This window comes from Salvia splendens, chromosome 20, assembly GCF_004379255.2.
Source record: "Salvia splendens isolate huo1 chromosome 20, SspV2, whole genome shotgun sequence".
NCBI lineage: Eukaryota > Viridiplantae > Streptophyta > Magnoliopsida > Lamiales > Lamiaceae > Salvia > Salvia splendens.
This window is the reverse complement of record NC_056051.1, coordinates 17196466-17215712: the sequence shown is the minus strand read 5'-3', so window position 1 is coordinate 17215712 and position 19247 is coordinate 17196466. Positions and strand designations below refer to the sequence as shown.

Below are 19247 nucleotides of genomic sequence, written 5' to 3'. Positions count from 1 at the left end.
TTAATTCAGAGCCTCCAACAAAAAGTTCACTGCTATTATCATTTCCAAGTATGGATAGATCAGTTGTACCATGGGTCTTCTGAGACACCTATAAGTAAAAAGCATTCAGAAAAATAATCCAAGCAACATTTTCATGCACAAGATGTACAGCTATTGAATAATAATAAAATTTAAATACCTCAGCAAGATCAGCTCCAAAAAGTAGATCAGATAACCTCGTATCAAAGTTAAAGATCTGTTCACCCAAGTCTTTAGGAGTATACTTGTCAACTACTTCATGGATATTACATACTTTGTTGACAGTAAAAGGGTAACTTCTGTAATATTCAATATGGTTTTTCAGCTGAAGTTTAAAAAGTACCTTCTGACCCACAAGAATCTCTTCAATAAGTGAAGGAATGGAATTCTTAGGAGCAACCTGCTGAAATATAATTGAAATTAAAATAAGAACTCTCCACGATAGAAAAAAATACCAAATTTCAGTGTTTAAACATACAAACCTGACCACCATTTCCTAAAAAATCAGTCACATTTCTCCCTAACAATTGGCTGCCTTCCCTATCCCACAATAACAAAGATGCATTGCTAGTATGATCAACAACATTCACCACAAACTTGAACCTGAATAAGACAAAATTATTGATATAAATTACTTAATTACATTAGAGTTCAAGACAAAGTATCAGAGAGTATGTTTCAAACCTTTTAACAGCATAAGTATGAGGTTTGGTACATCCAGAACAATTAAACTTATTATCCACCTCTCTGACCTTCTTAACAAAAGTCTTACAAGCCAAAAAATATCATTCACCATAGTGGCACTCAACTGAATCAATTTTACCAAATACCCAACATGAACCTTCCTGTGAATCACAAAACGAAATAAACTATTGAAATGTTACACATAAAACTCAAGAAAAATAAGAACACTAAAGGACACAGATGTGAAACTTATTCAATACCTCTAGGCAAGATAAATCCTCAAGGGACTTCAATTGTAGATCATCATATTCACCCCCAAGCCTTTGTCCTCCTTGAATGACAGAAACTTGCTGAACAAATCTGCTATCCTCTCTTATTCTAAATAAAATAAATAAAAAGTTTGATAAACTAACTTATATGTACATAGAAATGAGTAATAAGAAATAAATAATATAACAAACAGTGACTTGAAAATCAAAGTACATAATAATGAATACCTCATCCTAAAATCTTTAACCTCTTTAACATCAGCATTTATCACAACTTTAGAAGCTTGAAAATGTGTAGAAATGCGAATTTCACCTAAAAACACAAACACGTAAAGATTATCACACCGAATAAAAAAAAAAGATTATCACACCGAATGACAAGTAAAAAACAGTAAGAAACATGAAATATAAAGAACCTCTAAATAGATTGCGCTTGCAAAGCTGAATAATCACAATTGGAATTGTTCCTTCACTCTTTTTTTCAGTTGATCCAGATATAAATCCACATTGATTCCCATATTGTACAAAATAGTTTGTTATGGCTGTTAAAGAAAGTATACAATTAGTTTAACATATGTACAGTATAAAATGTGAATGCCAAAACACTAATGCACTTACTTCTCATCAGAAATCTCAATCTCAATCAATCTATACTTAGATTGAGAGATAACTCTACCAGGTCCAGTTATCACATCAATGACATCTAACAAACACAAATGACAAATATGTAAACTGAATGAACTTTTCTTGTAACTTGCAGATTTGATGATAAATCCACTACAGAGAATCAACAAAAATTTTCAGAAGTATAGTCCATCCACTACAGAGGATCAAGAGTATTAACTTTCAGAAAGCATAAAACAATAAGGTATCAACTTTTCTGTAACTATGATCAATATACAGTTGCAATTTCATTGAAAACTAAGTACATTGAAACTCAATTCAATAATCACTTGCAAGTAAATTGAAGAAGTACACTAAAGTAAATGTAAACAACATAAAAATCATACCAAAGAAGGATGAATCATCAACATTTTCATATTGTGAAACTTCAGAAAAAGACTTGAAGTCAAACATTTCTCTCAAGAACCTATGATTATTAACCTCAACCATCTGTGTCTTGACATTCATTAGCAATCTAAACTGGTGATTTGATGCCTTGTTTCTGAGTGTATTAGGTCGAAATTTTTAATACAAAAAATCCCTCCTTCCCTCAGTTTATTTCCAAAGTTCTGGACCAAACTATTTGGAAATTTAGCTTGAATCATAGTACCCTGAAAATCAATACCAAGATATATGTTATAAAGAATACCATTAGTTCTTAATTGTAGTTCAAATAACACATGTTGTTAGCTTGCATATTCTGCAGATATTGTCTACCTTGGAGTCATGAAACACACATTCTAAGCTTTTATCATCCTTATCTTAAGGGAAACCTTGATAAGCCCGAACACACCTCACTTTGATTGTTGAATTGGTGATTGTCTTGCTGAGATTGTTAACACATGTAATGAATGGAGCCATTATTTCAGAAGTGATCCTGTAAAAACACATACAAATGCTTCAAATACAGACATATATAATTACTTAAACAACTCATACAATGCTATTTTTAACTCTCTTCTCCACTGATCTGCAGGTATCTACTAATCTATCAACAATGCATGATTGAGGTTCTAAAATGAAAGATACAAAGATAGGTAATGAGACCCTCTATTCATTATAAACCATCTAGTAACATCTCCTGCCAAAAAGTGTATAAAACAGTAGAGAGACCCTCTATTCATTACAAAACCATCTAGTAATATCTACTTGCAACAGATGATGAACACATATCACACTTTTTATGTATCTATAAATTTTCTGTCTGAAAACTCATTCACTTTGTTTTGACAGGTTATAAGGTGTGAATGAAGGCACATTGAAGTGACAAAAAGGAGGGTACAAAAGCAATAAACACAGGTTAGAACTTTTTCAGCATATATAATACAACATACAACATACAACATATGCTAATAAATGAGTGACCGTTTCCATTTCAAACCAGAATCAATAAATGTATAAAAACAGTTTATGTAAGCTATTAAACTATGAATGGACAGAAACTAAGAAATTGCAGCTTGAAATCTTTGAGAGCTACCTAAAAACCGAATAAGCAGAAATGATGAAGTCTTAATAAGTCCAGTTCATTCAGCAACTTGTCATACATCTTTTTTAATAAATTCAATAGCTAGATACAAATACCCACCAAGCATATACACATTTATACACATGATAAGTACAGAACTAACATATACACATTTATTTTACATGCGGTCTTAGTAATACTATTCCATAGCTCCTTAAAGTTTGCTTAGATATTAACTCATACTGCATTTAATGTAAGTTGGATAATAAAAAGTTCACCTGTTAGACTGATCACAAAAATCGAAATTAACAACTAAGATTTGCTTAGGGTAGTAGTGATACTATATATGAAAATATGCTTAGATTTGCTTAGATTTTAACTAATTATCCTGGTAATTCGCTTAGGATAGTAGTGCTACTATATCTGAAAATTTGCTTAGATTTTAACTAATGATGTATTTCATTTTTCAGGTATGGATTGCAACAGTGAGATTAATTTTCAGAAGGGATTATATTACACCCTTTTATTCTTTGTTATGATTTATTTTATTATATTTTATATTTATATGTAATAGTAAATATTGTAAGAGGTGAGTCACTACAAAATAGGCCTTCAAGATGGCAGCTATAGGTCTGCCTCTACACAACTTTTCACAAAAAAATACAATTACTCTATTTAACAGGTTAAAAATAATAAAAAGAAACTTAATAATACAACAGTTACTCTGGCCAAACTCCCGCCAAAAGGGCAAAATTGTCATTTAAAAAAGTTTCACAAAATTTGTCCCTTTAGATATTGATAGACAATGAGATTAAAAAAAACAAATTAGAAAGCAACTATGAGACTGCAGTAATGTCCTTCATAGGGCTAATATCAACCCTCGGTGGGCCCGAATGCCTCCTCAGTTCGGCCGGGGAGCCTGAGAAGGACAACCGTTTCTTTGCAGATCTGCCAGCGGTGGTAAATTATGCAAGCAAAATCATGCATGCGCTATTTGTATGCATAGTGCAATTAGCTATAGCAAAATAAATCGATTGTTATTTTACATATTCATACATCGATTGTAGACCAAACATGTCTTGTTTATGCAATTTATTTTCTTGGTTTTGGACAGGTTATGAGAAGGAATCTTCTGAAATTCGTACGTGTAAGAGAATTCGCTCCTGAGGCTGAATTTCAGAATCTACGGACATCTTTAACTTTACCGAATGTCATTTGCAGGTAAAAAGGCTGGTGCTGTATGGTTCTGTCTTGAGTCTTCTAATTTATATCATCTACAGAAAAATTGTTTATTGAGTAGTACTATTGTGGTGCTGCATTGTCCATAGAAGACAAAACTACATAAATGGAGTATCAACTATTGCCTGTTTTGTGTTCATCAGTGTTAATGCTACATGCCTACAACTTTCTAATTCACAGCATTCTGTATGCAGTTACTGCAACGACTGCAGGGTCTAGATCTGTGTCGTGACAAGGGATTAATCGGGCAGGAATGGCGTTGTGGTGTGGCTCAATGCGGGCAAGCTTACGACCGTGAAGTGATTGAGAATGCTCTCCTCCAGATTATTCGGCAGAGGGAAAGGCTGTACCACCTTCAAGACCTTGTGTGCCTCAAATGCAATCAGATCAAAGCTGCACATTTAGCCGAGCATTGCTCGTGTGCTGGATCATTTGTTTGCAGGGAAGATTCAGCTGAGTTCTGCAACAAAATGCAGACTTTCCAGAATGTGGCGGTGGATCAGAAGTTTCAGCTCCTCCAAGAAAGTGTCTTGGATCTTACAAGTCAAATGGCTGTGATCTGTATATCCCAATATAAGCTTTGGATGAAAGTAGAAGAGAATCACTCGGATTCTATATTTTAGAAACCCAAACCAAGATGAATACAAGTCCAATCTACTTGTGTAAACATGTAATTTAGCATTCATTGTAGGGTATGTTTAGACAATATTATACTTGAGTATACAAATGCCTCATGATATGAAATCATTATATAATGTCATTTCATTAAATTTGTGCCCATGCATAATTCATCTCTTATTAGGGTATTACTAACTTCAAAATATATGCTCCCAACTAAGTTGATACAAAACTTTTGGACACGGGGGTTAAGAAATTGTGTTAAAAAGTATAAGAGGAATAAAATAGGAAAGATAAAAAGAGAGTAAAGTAGGTGATAGAATAAAGTAAGAGCGATTGGATGTTTTATTTTTTATCGAAAAAGGAATTGACTCAACTTTGTTGAGATATTCAAAAAAGGAATACGACTCAACTTAGTTGGGATGGAGGGAGTATTATTCTTTCTTCGTTCCACTCTAAGTAGAACATTTCTCAGCACATAATTTTATGTAGTGCTGTTGTGTGAGTAGGTGAAAAGAATAAAGAGAGAAAGGGGAAAAATAGAAAGAGTGATGTTTCTATTTTCATAAATGTGTCATTTAGAGTGAGACAATCCAAAAAGGAAAATGCGACACTTACGTCTTTCTTGTCTTCCACATCCAATTTTGTTTTATTCTTCATATCGGAGGCAATGGATTTCTCTAGACGTTAATTATGTTGAGATTTAACCAATAATTTTGGCATGTTGTATGATTGTACTATAGATTCACAATTAAACCATATGATATAGTGCTTCTTTCGCCTTGCCTAATTTAATCTTAAAAAATAACTTGTAACTTATAAGTACTACTATAGAACTAGAAGTGATTAATTTATTCAAAAAATACACATAATGTTAATAAAAGTGGGTTGAAAAAAATTAGTGAAATATGAGTCTTACTTGTATATATTTATTTTAAATGAAATATGAGTGGAATGAGTTAGTAAATGAAATATGAGTGGAATAGGTTAGAGGAACGTGAGACTCTATTACCATGTATGATAAAAGTAAATTGAGAATCCTATTAGTAACTATTTAAATTTTCAGAAAATTGAAGTTTTCTCATCGAAGACATCGCACTCATAGAGTAAAAAAAAGAGATAAAAAGGGAAAATTTGTTTTGGGAAAATGATTGGTAGATCCAAATTTGAAGGCCTTACAAAACCGAAAGCCCAAAAAGTAAGCCCAACGCACAAGCCCAATCAAATGAAACCCTAACACACGCATGTATATATGATACTACAATCTGTAGGATAGTCCTGAAATATAAACTCTAAATATTGTACAAACTCTAAACTTTGATCTGGACCGTTAGAAAATGTTAACAGATGATAAAATAACAAGAAAAAATGTCAACACAATTTCAAAATAATGTCAACACAGCATCAACCTTTGAAATTGTGTTAACATTTTTTATTGCTATGATTTTATCTTCTGTTGACATTTTTTAACGATCCAGATCATAATTTGGAATATCAGAAGTTTCTCGCAATCTATATTGAGATAAGTATTTCTTTATTAAAACACCATTGTTACCCCACATATATATGAATTTTCATTTAATGAAACCACATCATCATATCCCCAATTTAATGAGATGCAATGATGCATAACTAATGAAACAAGACACTTGCACTATCCACATGTTATATCTCCCTAATTTGAATTTTTTTGCCACAATCATGCTCATTTTCTTCTGTTGTAAATATAGAAATTCATACACAACATAAACATCATCTCCCATTTTTAAGAAGATGAGTGATCAGTTTCAACTTTTTTCTCAAAATTACATGTTTGGGAGACTTTTTTTTTACTTCATACAAGATTTAGACGTATAATTACATGTTTGTGTCATCTCATATGCAGTCTATAATTTTTTTATTTGTTAAGAAAAATCATACTAGCATTTAAAATACATATATACAATCTAGTTATTCATGAAAAAAATATCATCATGATTCAAATTCATATATACAGAAAAAAAAGGTTTCTTTCAACTATTGACATAAACTTCAATCACACCAACATTTTACCAATGTAAACATCATTTGCAGAACAACCTTAACACACACTTCTCACTCTATTTAAACAATGAGATGAAAAAAAAAACACATTAGCAAGCCATTTACTATAGCCACTATGAGACTGTAGTAATGTCCTTGATAGGGCTAATATCAACCCTCGGTGGGCCCGAGTGCCTCCTCGGTTCGGCCGGGGAGCCTGAGAAGGACAACCGTTTCTTTGCAGATCTGCCAGCTACCTTCTCAGGCGTCCGGCCTCTCTCCCCTTGGACCGGGCTAGCCATCCGCGACTTAGCCCTTGTCGACTCTGTTGAAGCCATGTAGCCACGAACCGTGGCTTGTGAGCTCGTTATGCTATCATCATCCCTCACGGACGAGCCAGCAATGCTGTGCCTCCGATATCTGTAAGATTGACCACTTCTGTTGCTTTTCAAGTCATCATCCGTGCCATTAGTTTCCCTTGCCCTAATCTTAGAAGATGGTGTGATTTTCGACTTGGGAGTAGAGGGCGACTGCCTGCTGGGAGGCCAGCTTTGTTTATGGTCACTGTTCGGTTCTTTACTCGTTGCATTCCCTTTTTCGTGTGGACGAGTAGCCGTCCATCGCTCTAGCCAACTCCAACCCCAATGAGGATTGTTTGGATCCATGAATGTTTGATTAGCACTGTTTAAAGAGGCCTTCCATGTTTGCTGCTACACAGAATTCAATCCATATCAGTGTAAGAAACTTGTGATTTTCCTTAATTGCATTGAAAAAGCTGCGTGGATTACCTGATGAGTATATGCATAAGCTAGAGCGCGCTCCCTTCTTATCGCAGCTTCTTGCCGGTGGTGTAACCTGGCTTGGATCTGCTCTTTCGACTGCATGCTATCATCCCAATCCTCTCCAATCTATATTCCAATACATTATATATATTTCTTGCTCATGAAAAATTGAATAGCAAGAAACTGCCATAAAGAGAATCATGGATCATATGGAAAATGAAAGGATGCAAGATCAGCTAGATCAAGTTATGAGACAGATAACTGAGGACGGTTTTCACTTTACCGATGCTCTCCTCTTGTGAACCTCGCTTTCGTGTTTTTGCTGGATCTGATGCTGAATGGACAAGTTCTCCTCAGACTTTCTGGCTCTCCATGCTCGAACCTCTGATTGCATACAGCCCAGCATTTGCATATATTTTAAGGTGCTCGTTGCTTGGCGCTTCACTGCTTGCCCCTCTATCAATGACTTTAGCCTCGCGTGCCCTCTCAACGCCTTCAACGCTCTCCTCGCCTAAAATCAAAGAAAACGTTATGACAAATTACCCGAGAATGGTTTCTGAAGACATTGTTACTGAGTTGAGACAATCAAACATACCAAAAGACCACGAAAAGCTGACTGAATCTTGATAGCAGCTATCTCATCACTGGTTTTACCCGAGCCACGGGGGGCAGATGTGAGCCGGACAACCTCAGCAGCAGCGTGAGCAGCAGCAACTGCGGCCTCAGCAGCTGCAGCAGTAGCAAGAGCAACAGAATAAGCATGCCTACTCTGTGCAATATCGGCTTCCGTTAGCTTCACCTCCTCCACCGGAGATTGAGAAGCAGGAACCACTGCTGTGTTTTCTGCATTGTACAAATCCAAATACAGCACTTCTTTCCCCCAATCTCCAGGTTTTTTATTCTTCTGATTACACAAACAAAACTAGTAAAACCATCTCATTTCCACACCCCCAAAATGGTGAAATTTTGAAATAAATTTGGTACCTTTCTGCTAGTCTGCCCTGATCCACAGCTCATTACTTTCTTCACTGTATGAAGCCATCCCATTTTCCTTCCCATTCCTGATTGAAACATATTGGACTGTCACTTTTAATTACTTATAATCATGATGTATTATTACTCCTATAATTTATGGATTAGAATACAAATAATTTCACATATAATTAAATAATTAATTAAAATTGCAAATATAATACAATGTCCAAGAAATAAAAATTAATCAGATAAATGTCTATATAAAAGAATTAAGTCATAAGTACTATAGTTAAATATTTTGCCTCCACAACTCCAACTTCATGGAATTATAAAAGTCAGGTCATTAAAAGGCATGCAACTGCTCAGGCGCATGGAAATGGAATCATACTTGCAATTTTAATTCATTGCAGCAAAAAGCGAAATGATTCTTATTCTAATCCATAAATTAAAATATTACATCATTATATATTATTTTAATTTAAATTTATAATCATAATTAAAAGTAACAGTCCAATGTACTAGCATCCTAACTATTGAGTCCCACACAATTTAATAAAAGGGCTTTTATATAAAAAATCAAACTTTCTGTTCACATTCAACAAACTGGACATTCCCACAGGAAATCACCCTAAAATAGGATAATATGTCTTGAAATTAACCAAAAAAGGGAAGAAAAAATCAAATCAAGACGTATTCATTCCTTTAACACCCAAACAAGAAATTTACCAGAATTCAAAATTAAAAAACCTAAACCCTCCAATTTGAGCTCCACTACTGCAAAGCTGTCTAATTTAGTCGGAACTCTCTAATTTGAGCTCCAATTTGTTTTATCGTTTCAATAGTAAAAAAGTTTGAGACCTCCAGCATGGATCGAAAGGATAGAAGAAACATAAATAAAAGTGAAAATAGGAATTAAAAATACATGGAAATCAACAAACCGTTATTGAAAAATCTGGTGTTGTGAATTTCAAAGGCAAAGGCAAAGGCAAATCGTATAATAAATCTCCTCTTCTCCGACAAACAAACAGGCGGTGAATCTCTCACCAAGGTGGCTTGAGAGCTGTCATGTTATATCATATGTAAGCGGAAATGTTAGTTTTGAGAGTGTTTAAGAAAGAACGAGAGAATGAAATCTTAATCTCATAATTAAGGAAGTGAAGAAACACGATTTGAGAAAATGTAGTTGAGTGTAAAGGATAGGGTTAGTTTGGGTATTTGCCAACTTCAACCGCTTTTTACTAGCTAATAACAAGTCGCCACGTGGGATGTCTGTGGTTCTGACTTGTTAAAATTTATTTATTCAAATAAATTATGAGATGGTTAGTTTAATAAATTTTAGTGCTTGAAAACTAACAAACCACCACATCTGTTTTTCAGGTTTTGGGGTTTGTAAAATCGTTCACTCTGTATTCAATCACTTGTTCGAGAAGAATTTTGGTAGTCGTCGATGTCGGCGAGGACGAAGAAATCATTCAAGCAAACAAGAACAAGATGAACACTATAAATAGTTAAAGTAGAGATAAATTTAAGTAAAAGAAATACTCTTCTATATTATTCTCTCTCTTACTTAATTTTATCTCCACTTTAACTACTTTGTACTCCCTCCGTCCCGCACTACTCGCACCTTTCCTTTTGGGCACAGAGATTAAGGAATGAGTGATAGACAAAGTCAACAATTACGGCTGTAGGTATAAATTGTTACTAAAAATGGAAAGAGTGCAAATAACTTGAGACGCTCGGAAAGGAAATAAGTGCAAGTGGTGCGGGATGGAGGGAGTATTTATTACTCCCTCCGTCCCCAAAGTTTCTCCCAATTTGACCCGGTGAGGGTTTTAAAAAATTGTTTGACTTTGTATTAAATGAAGGTGTGTAGTGGAATAAGGGTCCCACATTAAGGAGGTTAATGGTGTATTTAATGTCCATTTTTTGTAAGATTCTAAGTGGCACAAACTTTGTGGGACAGACGAAAATGATAAAATGAGACAAACTTTGGGGGACGATGGGAGTATCATTTTTGCAAAACAGGTCAGAAAATGAAAAGTCTCAGAGGGAGTATTTACTAAGTAATAGAGTCATTATGTCATTTTGATACGTTCCATAGTAGTGTGGTTATTTTCCTTTTTAGTAAAAGTCAACATATTTCTTCTTACTTACTTATATTCTCTTACTTTATTTTCTCTTTATATCTCTATCCTTTTCATTCCCTACTTTATTCTTCTTATACTTAACTCATTTAATACATTTTTTCTTAAATAACGTGCCAAAAAGTCTTCTATATCGTGGAACAGATGCATGAGGTAGTACATGTTAGACTTTTGTTTTAAATAGACAGAGACAAAACTAGCATGTGAAAACTAGGGAAGAGCATTTGACCAAGTCAGTGACATGGTACATAAATAATTTAATTTTTTCGAACATGTACATTAATCATTAACAATCGGAATCTTTAGGACAGAAAGACTATACTTAAATTGTAAAAAGGCAATTATAATGTCAGCACATTCTTGATTTCTTGTACACACTTTTTGTCTTCAGTTGTGTCACTTTTTCCCATTATTACTCTAAAAGTATGATTAATTTTTTTTAAAACAGCTCTTTTAAGGCATCCGCTACCACAAAAGGTTAGAATGCAACTTTAAATTAATTACTCCACCAATTAAAGTATTTGTAGCAGGAAAAAAAATACTCTTTTTACTGCCAAACTAAAGAAAATTCCTTGTTTGCCAAAGATGTCCAAAGAGAAAATAACAAGTGATTTTAGCACTTTAGGGATAGTGGGTATCACGTTATTTTTCTTTCTAACGATAGAAAGACAAAAGTAAATTTTGTTGTTAGGGTTATTTTATAAAGTCGGCTAATATCATTATCAACATCACATCAAAATCTAGAATTTAGAATTTAGAACTTTGATGTAAATGTTGTTTTGACTTTGACATATTTGAATTGTTTTTGTTTATTGAAGTAATTAATACTTGCGTGTAGATGTGTGAATTGTTGGAATAAATCTAGAACATAATACTCTTCTCATTCAAACAATGTATATAATCCACATTGGAATAGGTTAGTTCTTTTCTTCTTCTTTTAATCTATTTGGCTTATGGTGATTGGTATGTTTATTTGGAATTTATGACTCTGGTAGGAGGGGTGAAGGTGGACCCATTCCTAGGAGGACAATTGCACAATTGAGGGTGTTTATTTAAACTTGTGAATTTCTTTTTTTTTTATACTACTAGCAAAAGATAATAAAAGGAAAATATTAATTTCGACAAACTCTTGCACTGTCTTTGTTGATTACAAAGAATAAGTAATATAAATTTAATTATAGTTAATTTTAATACTACAATGTTTTCAGGTGGCTTTTCATACAACTGAAAAATCAACTTTTTACTTAATTGGCCTGAAGAGTTGAGCTAGTACCAAAAGTTAACGAACTACTTTCCATTACGCTACTTTAATCTAATTTTGACTTTTAATGAGTTTACTCAATAATCAAAACAATACTACATAGAATTAGATGCACTTTCTATACCTTTTATGGTATTGATTTCTTCTACGTGTGATCAAAAGTTTTTAACACACACGTTAGCATTTTTAATACTACTCTCTTTGTCCCAGATAAGATGATGTTTTTCGTTTTTTTCACGTATTTTGGAAGAATTATAATAAATAATTAAAGTGAAGAAAAAGTAAAGTTAGATAGAGAATAATGTAGAAGAGAGTCTCTTACATATTATTATCTCTCTTACTTTACTTTTCCTTAATTTTAACTATTCATTATGATTTTTCCAAAACACGTAAAAAAAATGAAATGGATCAATACTATATTTTGGAAAGATATAAACTTGATAAACCGGCAAAAGTTAGAGGAGCATTATCTCTGATAAAAAAGTTATTAGTAATCAATATTTTTTTCTGATTAAATTTATTTGTCATATTAAAACAAGGGAATTTTACAAATTTTATTGTATTTTTATTATCATTATTTTATAGGTATTGGTGAATGTTTAATACTTGGTACTCATTCCATCTCAATATAGTTGATTCGTATTTATTTTCGGATCATCCAAAGATAGTTGAATTATTTTTTTAGCAAAATACTTAATTCTCTATTTCTCACTACTACACTATTATCTTTCCACTAAATATTCAAACATCAATTTTTTAAATTAAATGCCAAAAAATGCATCACTTATTTACCATTTTATAAAATATTGTTGTTTTCTATGTGTGCGCTTTAAAAGCTTTGTTGAAATGATAGGATAAATTGGGTCAATTCACTTCATACCATACGTACCAAATTAACTTACCTACAATAAATATGTACTCTCTCCACGAAGATGACTCATTTTTCTTTTTAGTTTGTCCAACTAAGATAATCCATTACTAAAAATTAAAACACTTTTATCTCTATTTTATTTCATATATATTACTTTATTCTCTCCACTTAACACACAAAATAAAGTTGCATAAAATCTCGTGCCGTCTAAGGAAGGGGTCATCTTCGTTGGGACAGGGGAGTACATAAGATTGGTACGTTTGTATGAATAGACCGACACGAAACCTGCACTTGACCAAGTAGTTAGGTGTGCTAGTATAAATTTAGTGAATTCATACATGTTCAGCCGACGTAGTTTGGTAATCTAGATTACCAAACCAGTATACTTAGGTTTTAAAAAGCTCATATGAATTCACTAAATTCATACTATCATTTCCAAATTTTCATAGTAGAATTCAAACCATCAGGATGAAGGTTAATTTTAGTATACTCAAATGTCAAAAAACATGAGCACTTTATGAAGGAAACTGTCATTAAAAATACAATGAATATCAGGGAAGGGTTAAATATCTACAAATACATGTAAAAAATAAATTATATACTTCTTTAAAAACAAATATTCATGCCATTCTAGTTGGCATAAAAATCAAGAATCCCCAATCAGCATCATTTTTCAAGAGGAGTATATGTCATGAGTCTTGACGCCATCCAAGTGCGCCCGGGGGAGGACTGCAGGGAGCACGAGAGTTGCTTTGTGATGATTCTGGCTTGTCGTTGCCAAGGCAAGGCTGTGTTTTTGTAGCTGGCGTTCGAGGTGTATCCAACTTCAAGGATGGGGGTTTCCCTTTTACTTCCTCCAGCTTTCTTTGCTGCTCGAACATTTCTTGGAGATGCTTCCCTTGTTCTTCGATACGTATTTGCAGATTTCTTTGAATCTGAAAAGACACGGTTCAACATTACAGAACCTTACCCAAGATATTAGGTCACTTTTATAAAGTTAGTATCCATTTTTTCACCCAAAGATGACTAATCCAAGAAAAGGATTGATAATGCAACTTGGAAAACATATCGAACTACTATTAATAAATTTCGATTCGAAGATACTAGGATGTGCTTGTTGCTTGAGAATCACTATATTAAGGGACAATAAGCTAATCGGAATCAGACGATGATTAAAGCAGGAAAATTTCGTGGATTTTCTAGGCAATGATAAGCATTTTAAACGTACCTCAAGCTGATCGTGTAGCTGCTTCTGTACTTCCATCTGTAGCCGGAGAGCTTCAGTTATCCCCACAGTTCTGCCATCAAAAGTTAAACCTCAGAAATTGACCTTTAGTTGCAAGAGTAGAGAGAGATAGAGACGCACGCTTTCAAGTCGAGAGATGTCATATCGCTCGCAGTTTTTAACTTCTTTTCTGGAGTTCCTGCCAATGAAGAGCAAAAAGCAATCGTTTATTCACATGCCACATACACCATTGCAATCAGATAATAAACGCGACTGTCATAATCGGAGAAAGCACATAAAATGCGATAGAAGTCAAAATGTTGCCAAGATGCACGAGAATCAATCGGTATCTATCTACCTCCTGGTGAGTCTGGCTTATATCTGGCAGTTCGGTATTTCTGAAATTCCACAGCATAGTGAACACAAGAATTACAAAAACCAGAATCTCAAAAAAAGAAAACATCTTCTCATACCTGTAAATGGCTTTTCACATTATATATCGTCAGGCCTTTGACATTCATGATCTTCAAAACACCCTTTGGCGTAGCTCCTGAAATACAAGTTTTTTTTTTGTTTGAATTAATCTGTTATAATCATCATCATATCGATAATTGGAAGTTAGTAAAAAACAAACACTCACTGTCGCCACCACCGAGCTTGTTCACCGCTTCCACAAAAGCTTCATGAAGTTCTGGCGTCCAGCGCATTCGTGCTTTGCTAGAGGACACAGTTGGAGAGCCTATTGCTGGACAATAATTTACATTTGGTACCGGACGAGGCTGCAGCTGCTGAATAGAAAAGGGAAAAGTAATAAACTGTGAAAATAGAAGAAAAACAAGTAGACAACTAGACATAGAACGGCAATATAAAGAAAATCAAGACTATTTTTAAGTTAACGTCCGAAAGCATTAAAGACCATATAACTATTATGGGAAATGGTATAGAGAAACAAACATTTAGCTCAGAGTCGGGAAGATTGCCAGGAAGGAGAAGATCACCCCAGTTTGAACCGAGTGTCTCATCATTAAGTTTGATCAATTGGTCGGCCCATTCCTGCCAATTAGTTTTCTTAGCACTATCTTCTATCACCATCGGATCTCTAGATGTTTTGATTTGGCAGTCCTGGTTGGGGACTTTCAGGGGAGTGTCGAGAAAGTTCTCGATCTCATTCCACGAAACATCATGGTTCTCATTGGCATAGCCGTCTAAATGTGTGGATTGCATAACCGAGTAAGGATGTTGGTTTGCCATAAAAGAATCTCCATATTTTGGCGACAACGAATACATTGTCGAACTTATTGATGTATTGGAAGAAAAAACTCGAGGCGAATCTGGTAACTGGGGAAACTTGTTAAATGATGCAGGGGCCATCCTCAGATTTATTCATGAACAGGAAAGAACCGGAAGATACCTACAAACAGAGGTGAAAGAAACCACAATTATCAGTTCCATACAAATGCTTCATGTACTCATTTGATTGACTCCCAATTTAAAACAAAAAATAAAAGGGAATCAATTTTCTTCTTCTGAGAGATATAAAACTTAGATAAAACTCATTAGGTGTACATGATGTATATCTATCTATTCAATCAATTTAGAAACACTTTCAATGCTATAAATCTAGCAAAACTTGAATCAGTTGAGAATTCAAGAACTTGGTACGATATTCAGGCGCGATTTCGAGCTAAAACAAGCCGACAAAATGACAGTAAAACGGCTAAAAGTTACCACCCTAATTGAAACATAGTACAAGGAACTACTTTATCCATGACAGTCACCTATAATATAACTACACACCATCCTCATGTATTTTTATAATCAAAATCAACCAAATAAATCGATGTAGACCTAAAACCATCAAATTTGTACAATAAATTAAACACTTTGATCATGAAATATATCTAATTTTAGCTTGATAACTCCATTTCAATGCAATTAGTTCAGAAGCATCAATTAACACAACTAAACGAAATTTACATTCAATAGCAGAAGAGGGGAACAAAAAAAGCAAGCAAATTTCTCACAACACAATTCAATTCAAGAAAATCAACAGCAGGAAATAGAATCAACCCGTGCAACGAAAGGAGATGATATACTAGAATTTAACGTGGGTTGAAAAATCGGAGCTTGAATTCAAGAAAAATAAGAAACGAACCTTTCGAAATTTGAGAGGTGGGAGAATCCGATGGAATATTGAGTTTGCAGATGTTGTTTTCGAGTGGCTGACTTTCCAATTGAAGATGCACGTATATAATGATTAAGGAAGGGTATGTTCTTTCTTTTAATTATTAGAAACTTGCACACACAATCAAATTTACTTGCATGAATGAGTTGTTTGCGTGGGGAAACTCGGTTTTAATCTTGTCGTGATCTGGGCCGTTAACTTTTTTTCTCATTGACTTTTGAATCTACGGCTGGAAAGTGGCTAGATAATCATGGTTTAATATTACGACATCATTAGTGGAGTTAACTTATTGTGAATTTCTCTCCCTTCCCCTATTTATTTTACTAACTTACTCCACTCTCGTTATATTATAAAATTAATATATAAAAGCAAGTCTCATATTCCACTAACTTTTTCTACTCACTTTATTTTATAAAGTTAAATAATTTTTTAAAACTTGTAACCGTCTGATAAGAGACATTTAATCATGGACAATGGAAGTACTATTAATATAAAATTATGTTGGAAAATGCAAATACTAGCGTGATAAAATGCAAACCTTTATTTTAAAAACTCCAAACTATGATCTGGACCATTAGAAAATGTCAACAGATAACAAAATAACAACAACAAAAAATCTCAACACAGTGTCTACGCAACATCAACTGTTGACACTATGTTGACATTTTTTGTTGCTGTTATTTTATCATCTGTTAACATATTATAACAGTCCAGATCATAATTTGGAGTTTTTATAATATTTAGAGTGCATTTAATTAGAATGGAGAAGCATTTTATGACATACTCTCTCCGTCTGCGAAGAGAAGTCCCGTTTTTTTCATTTTAGTCCGTCCGCAACGGGAGTCTCGGTTCCCTTTACCATAAATGGTAATAGGGTCTCACATTCTACTTACTTATTCCACTTATATTTCATTTTACTTATTCCACTCATATTTCATATTTCAATAAAAAGAGAGGGGAGAAGCTCCTAGTTTTTTAATAAGAAAAACGGGAAAAAACATACAAAAATATTTACATTAGTTACAGTGACAACTAATTAATAACTAAAAGAAAAAAATATTAAAAAAAAGAAAGAAAGAAAAACTAACTAGCTCGGTCTACCAAAAAAAACATATACATTTGTACCTCATCCGAGCTCGGCGAAGCTTATCAAGTGCAACGGCAGATAATTGTATCTTGTACTGAAGCGTAGAGTTATTCATTGTTGTGCTCCGTGCTCTCCTCAGATAGCAGCTCTCGTAAAACAGATAAAAAAAATCAAAATAAGAGTATACAAGATATTGCAACTGACTATCATATACTAAGCGTCATATACTATTTAGAGACATGAAGTTTTTTATTTTAGATTCATAAACTAGAATAAATAAATAAACAAAAAAAACACAGAACATAGAAACAAATAATACAAAGCAAGCGAAAGACTGTAGAGTTTTAGATTCCAACTAGTACGACCTAGTATGATTCATCTCACAGAACCTTTACCTTTATATGTCTCTAGGATTATTAGGAAAGTCGCGATTCTAGGATAAACCCTCTCTCGAGTGCACCTATCCAGTAGATTAGACTCTAACTATCAAAGTCTCATTCCAATAGATTAGATTCTGACTCCTTAAGTTTCTAAGACTCAAGCCCTCAGAAAGGGTCCCCTCTCTCGAGTGCAGATAAATCTATGTGTTGTACTCGTTCCTTTTATCACGTTAAACTAGCTATCTCTCGATTAATCTAGTTAAACGGACAAAGTTCTAAAGTTGGCCAGACAAAAGAACAATAAAAGTACAAGAACAAACAAAACAATCACAAGAGCTAGAAAATGGTTCAATTCAATAAATCAAAACATATTCACAATAGTCTTCACCAAAAAATCTACAAAGTATGTTTAACTACTCATAGACAAGTAGTAAAAATAATAATAAAAGCACAAGACATGAAAGAAATTGATAAAACCCAAGGTTGAATCTTCAATCTTCAGTCTTCTCTTGCCTGGATCTGTAAAGTTCCGCTCTAATGGAAGATGGATGAATTATTTGTGAAAGATGGGATGGAAGAATGTGTAGAAGGGAAAGGATTTGAGGCTCCGAGACGGGGATTATGAACTAGGTTTAGGAGTATTTATAGGATAGAAAAAGGGTTAGTCTTGGTTATTTTCGTGCCCTACAAGAAATGAGAGAGATTTGGTTTCAAATTTAATAATTTATTCTCTTTCTTGAATTTTCGCTCAAATTTCCGTCAGCTTTGACTTCATTGCGCAATGTTCGTAGAATTGTAATAACATTTTCTACAGAACTCCGATTGAGACATTTAAGGTATCCACACGAAGCTCTTTTGAAGATGAAGATAATGGTATGTATTAATCACTGATTGGACTCCAACACTGCCGGGAAAATAGGATCGAGCTGAGGCTGCTGCACTTTGCCTTTTTTCACATATTTCTATCATATATCAACAAACATATAAAAATACCAAATGTATAAAATATACAATTTAAGAACATAATATGCATGATTGAAATTTAAAACAAGTCAAATCTAGTCCTTAAAAACATGCAAAATCCATGTTTGTCAACAACAACTCAAAACCAATACAACTCACAGAGGTCTAAAACAAAATAAATTTATCATAAAACATAAATAAAAGCAACAAAAGACAACTAATTAATCCGAATAAAAAAAATAAAGCTGTAAAGTACCTCATAAGGCTCACTATCCACCATATCACCCCCCAAACTTATTCAAGGCTATGCAAATAATAAGTTTGAAAAGTTGTTGGAGAAGGGAGACTTATATGATAGGCAAATTAAAACGAAAACAATCTAAAAGTTACCTACTA

At 33.7% G+C, this 19247-nt stretch overlaps 2 protein-coding genes across 5 annotated transcripts; both read right to left on the bottom strand.

The window, feature by feature from the left end:
• Positions 1 to 6906: 6906 nt before the first annotated feature.
• On the bottom strand, positions 6907 to 9898 carry LOC121782589 (protein IQ-DOMAIN 1-like). Of its 3 annotated transcripts, none has more exons than XM_042180491.1 (6): positions 9674 to 9898; positions 8745 to 8821; positions 8356 to 8661; positions 8044 to 8271; positions 7767 to 7886; positions 6907 to 7688 (listed from the first exon to the last, which is right to left on the bottom strand). In XM_042180491.1, exons 2-6 carry the CDS (start codon positions 8817 to 8819, stop codon positions 7113 to 7115), a joined length of 1305 nt encoding a protein of 434 aa, XP_042036425.1. In that variant the 5' UTR covers positions 8820 to 8821; positions 9674 to 9898; the 3' UTR covers positions 6907 to 7112. The 3 variants fall into 3 exon arrangements, with proteins under 3 accessions (XP_042036425.1, XP_042036423.1, XP_042036424.1); XM_042180489.1 differs by having other exon boundaries at positions 8356 to 8664; positions 9674 to 9897; XM_042180490.1 differs by having other exon boundaries at positions 6907 to 7685; positions 8356 to 8664; positions 9674 to 9897.
• A 3582-nt stretch (positions 9899 to 13480) lies between these two features.
• LOC121782866 (protein PHOSPHATE STARVATION RESPONSE 1-like) lies at positions 13481 to 16540 on the bottom strand. Of its 2 annotated transcripts, none has more exons than XM_042180843.1 (8): positions 16392 to 16540; positions 15191 to 15647; positions 14877 to 15021; positions 14710 to 14786; positions 14595 to 14634; positions 14378 to 14435; positions 14240 to 14309; positions 13481 to 13946 (listed from the first exon to the last, which is right to left on the bottom strand). In XM_042180843.1, the coding sequence occupies exons 2-8, from the start codon at positions 15605 to 15607 to the stop codon at positions 13701 to 13703; spliced, it is 1053 nt and encodes a 350-aa protein (XP_042036777.1). In that variant the 5' UTR covers positions 15608 to 15647; positions 16392 to 16540; the 3' UTR covers positions 13481 to 13700. The 2 variants fall into 2 exon arrangements, with proteins under 2 accessions (XP_042036777.1, XP_042036776.1); XM_042180842.1 differs by having other exon boundaries at positions 14877 to 15024; positions 16392 to 16538.
• Between the last annotated feature and the right edge of the window lie 2707 nt (positions 16541 to 19247).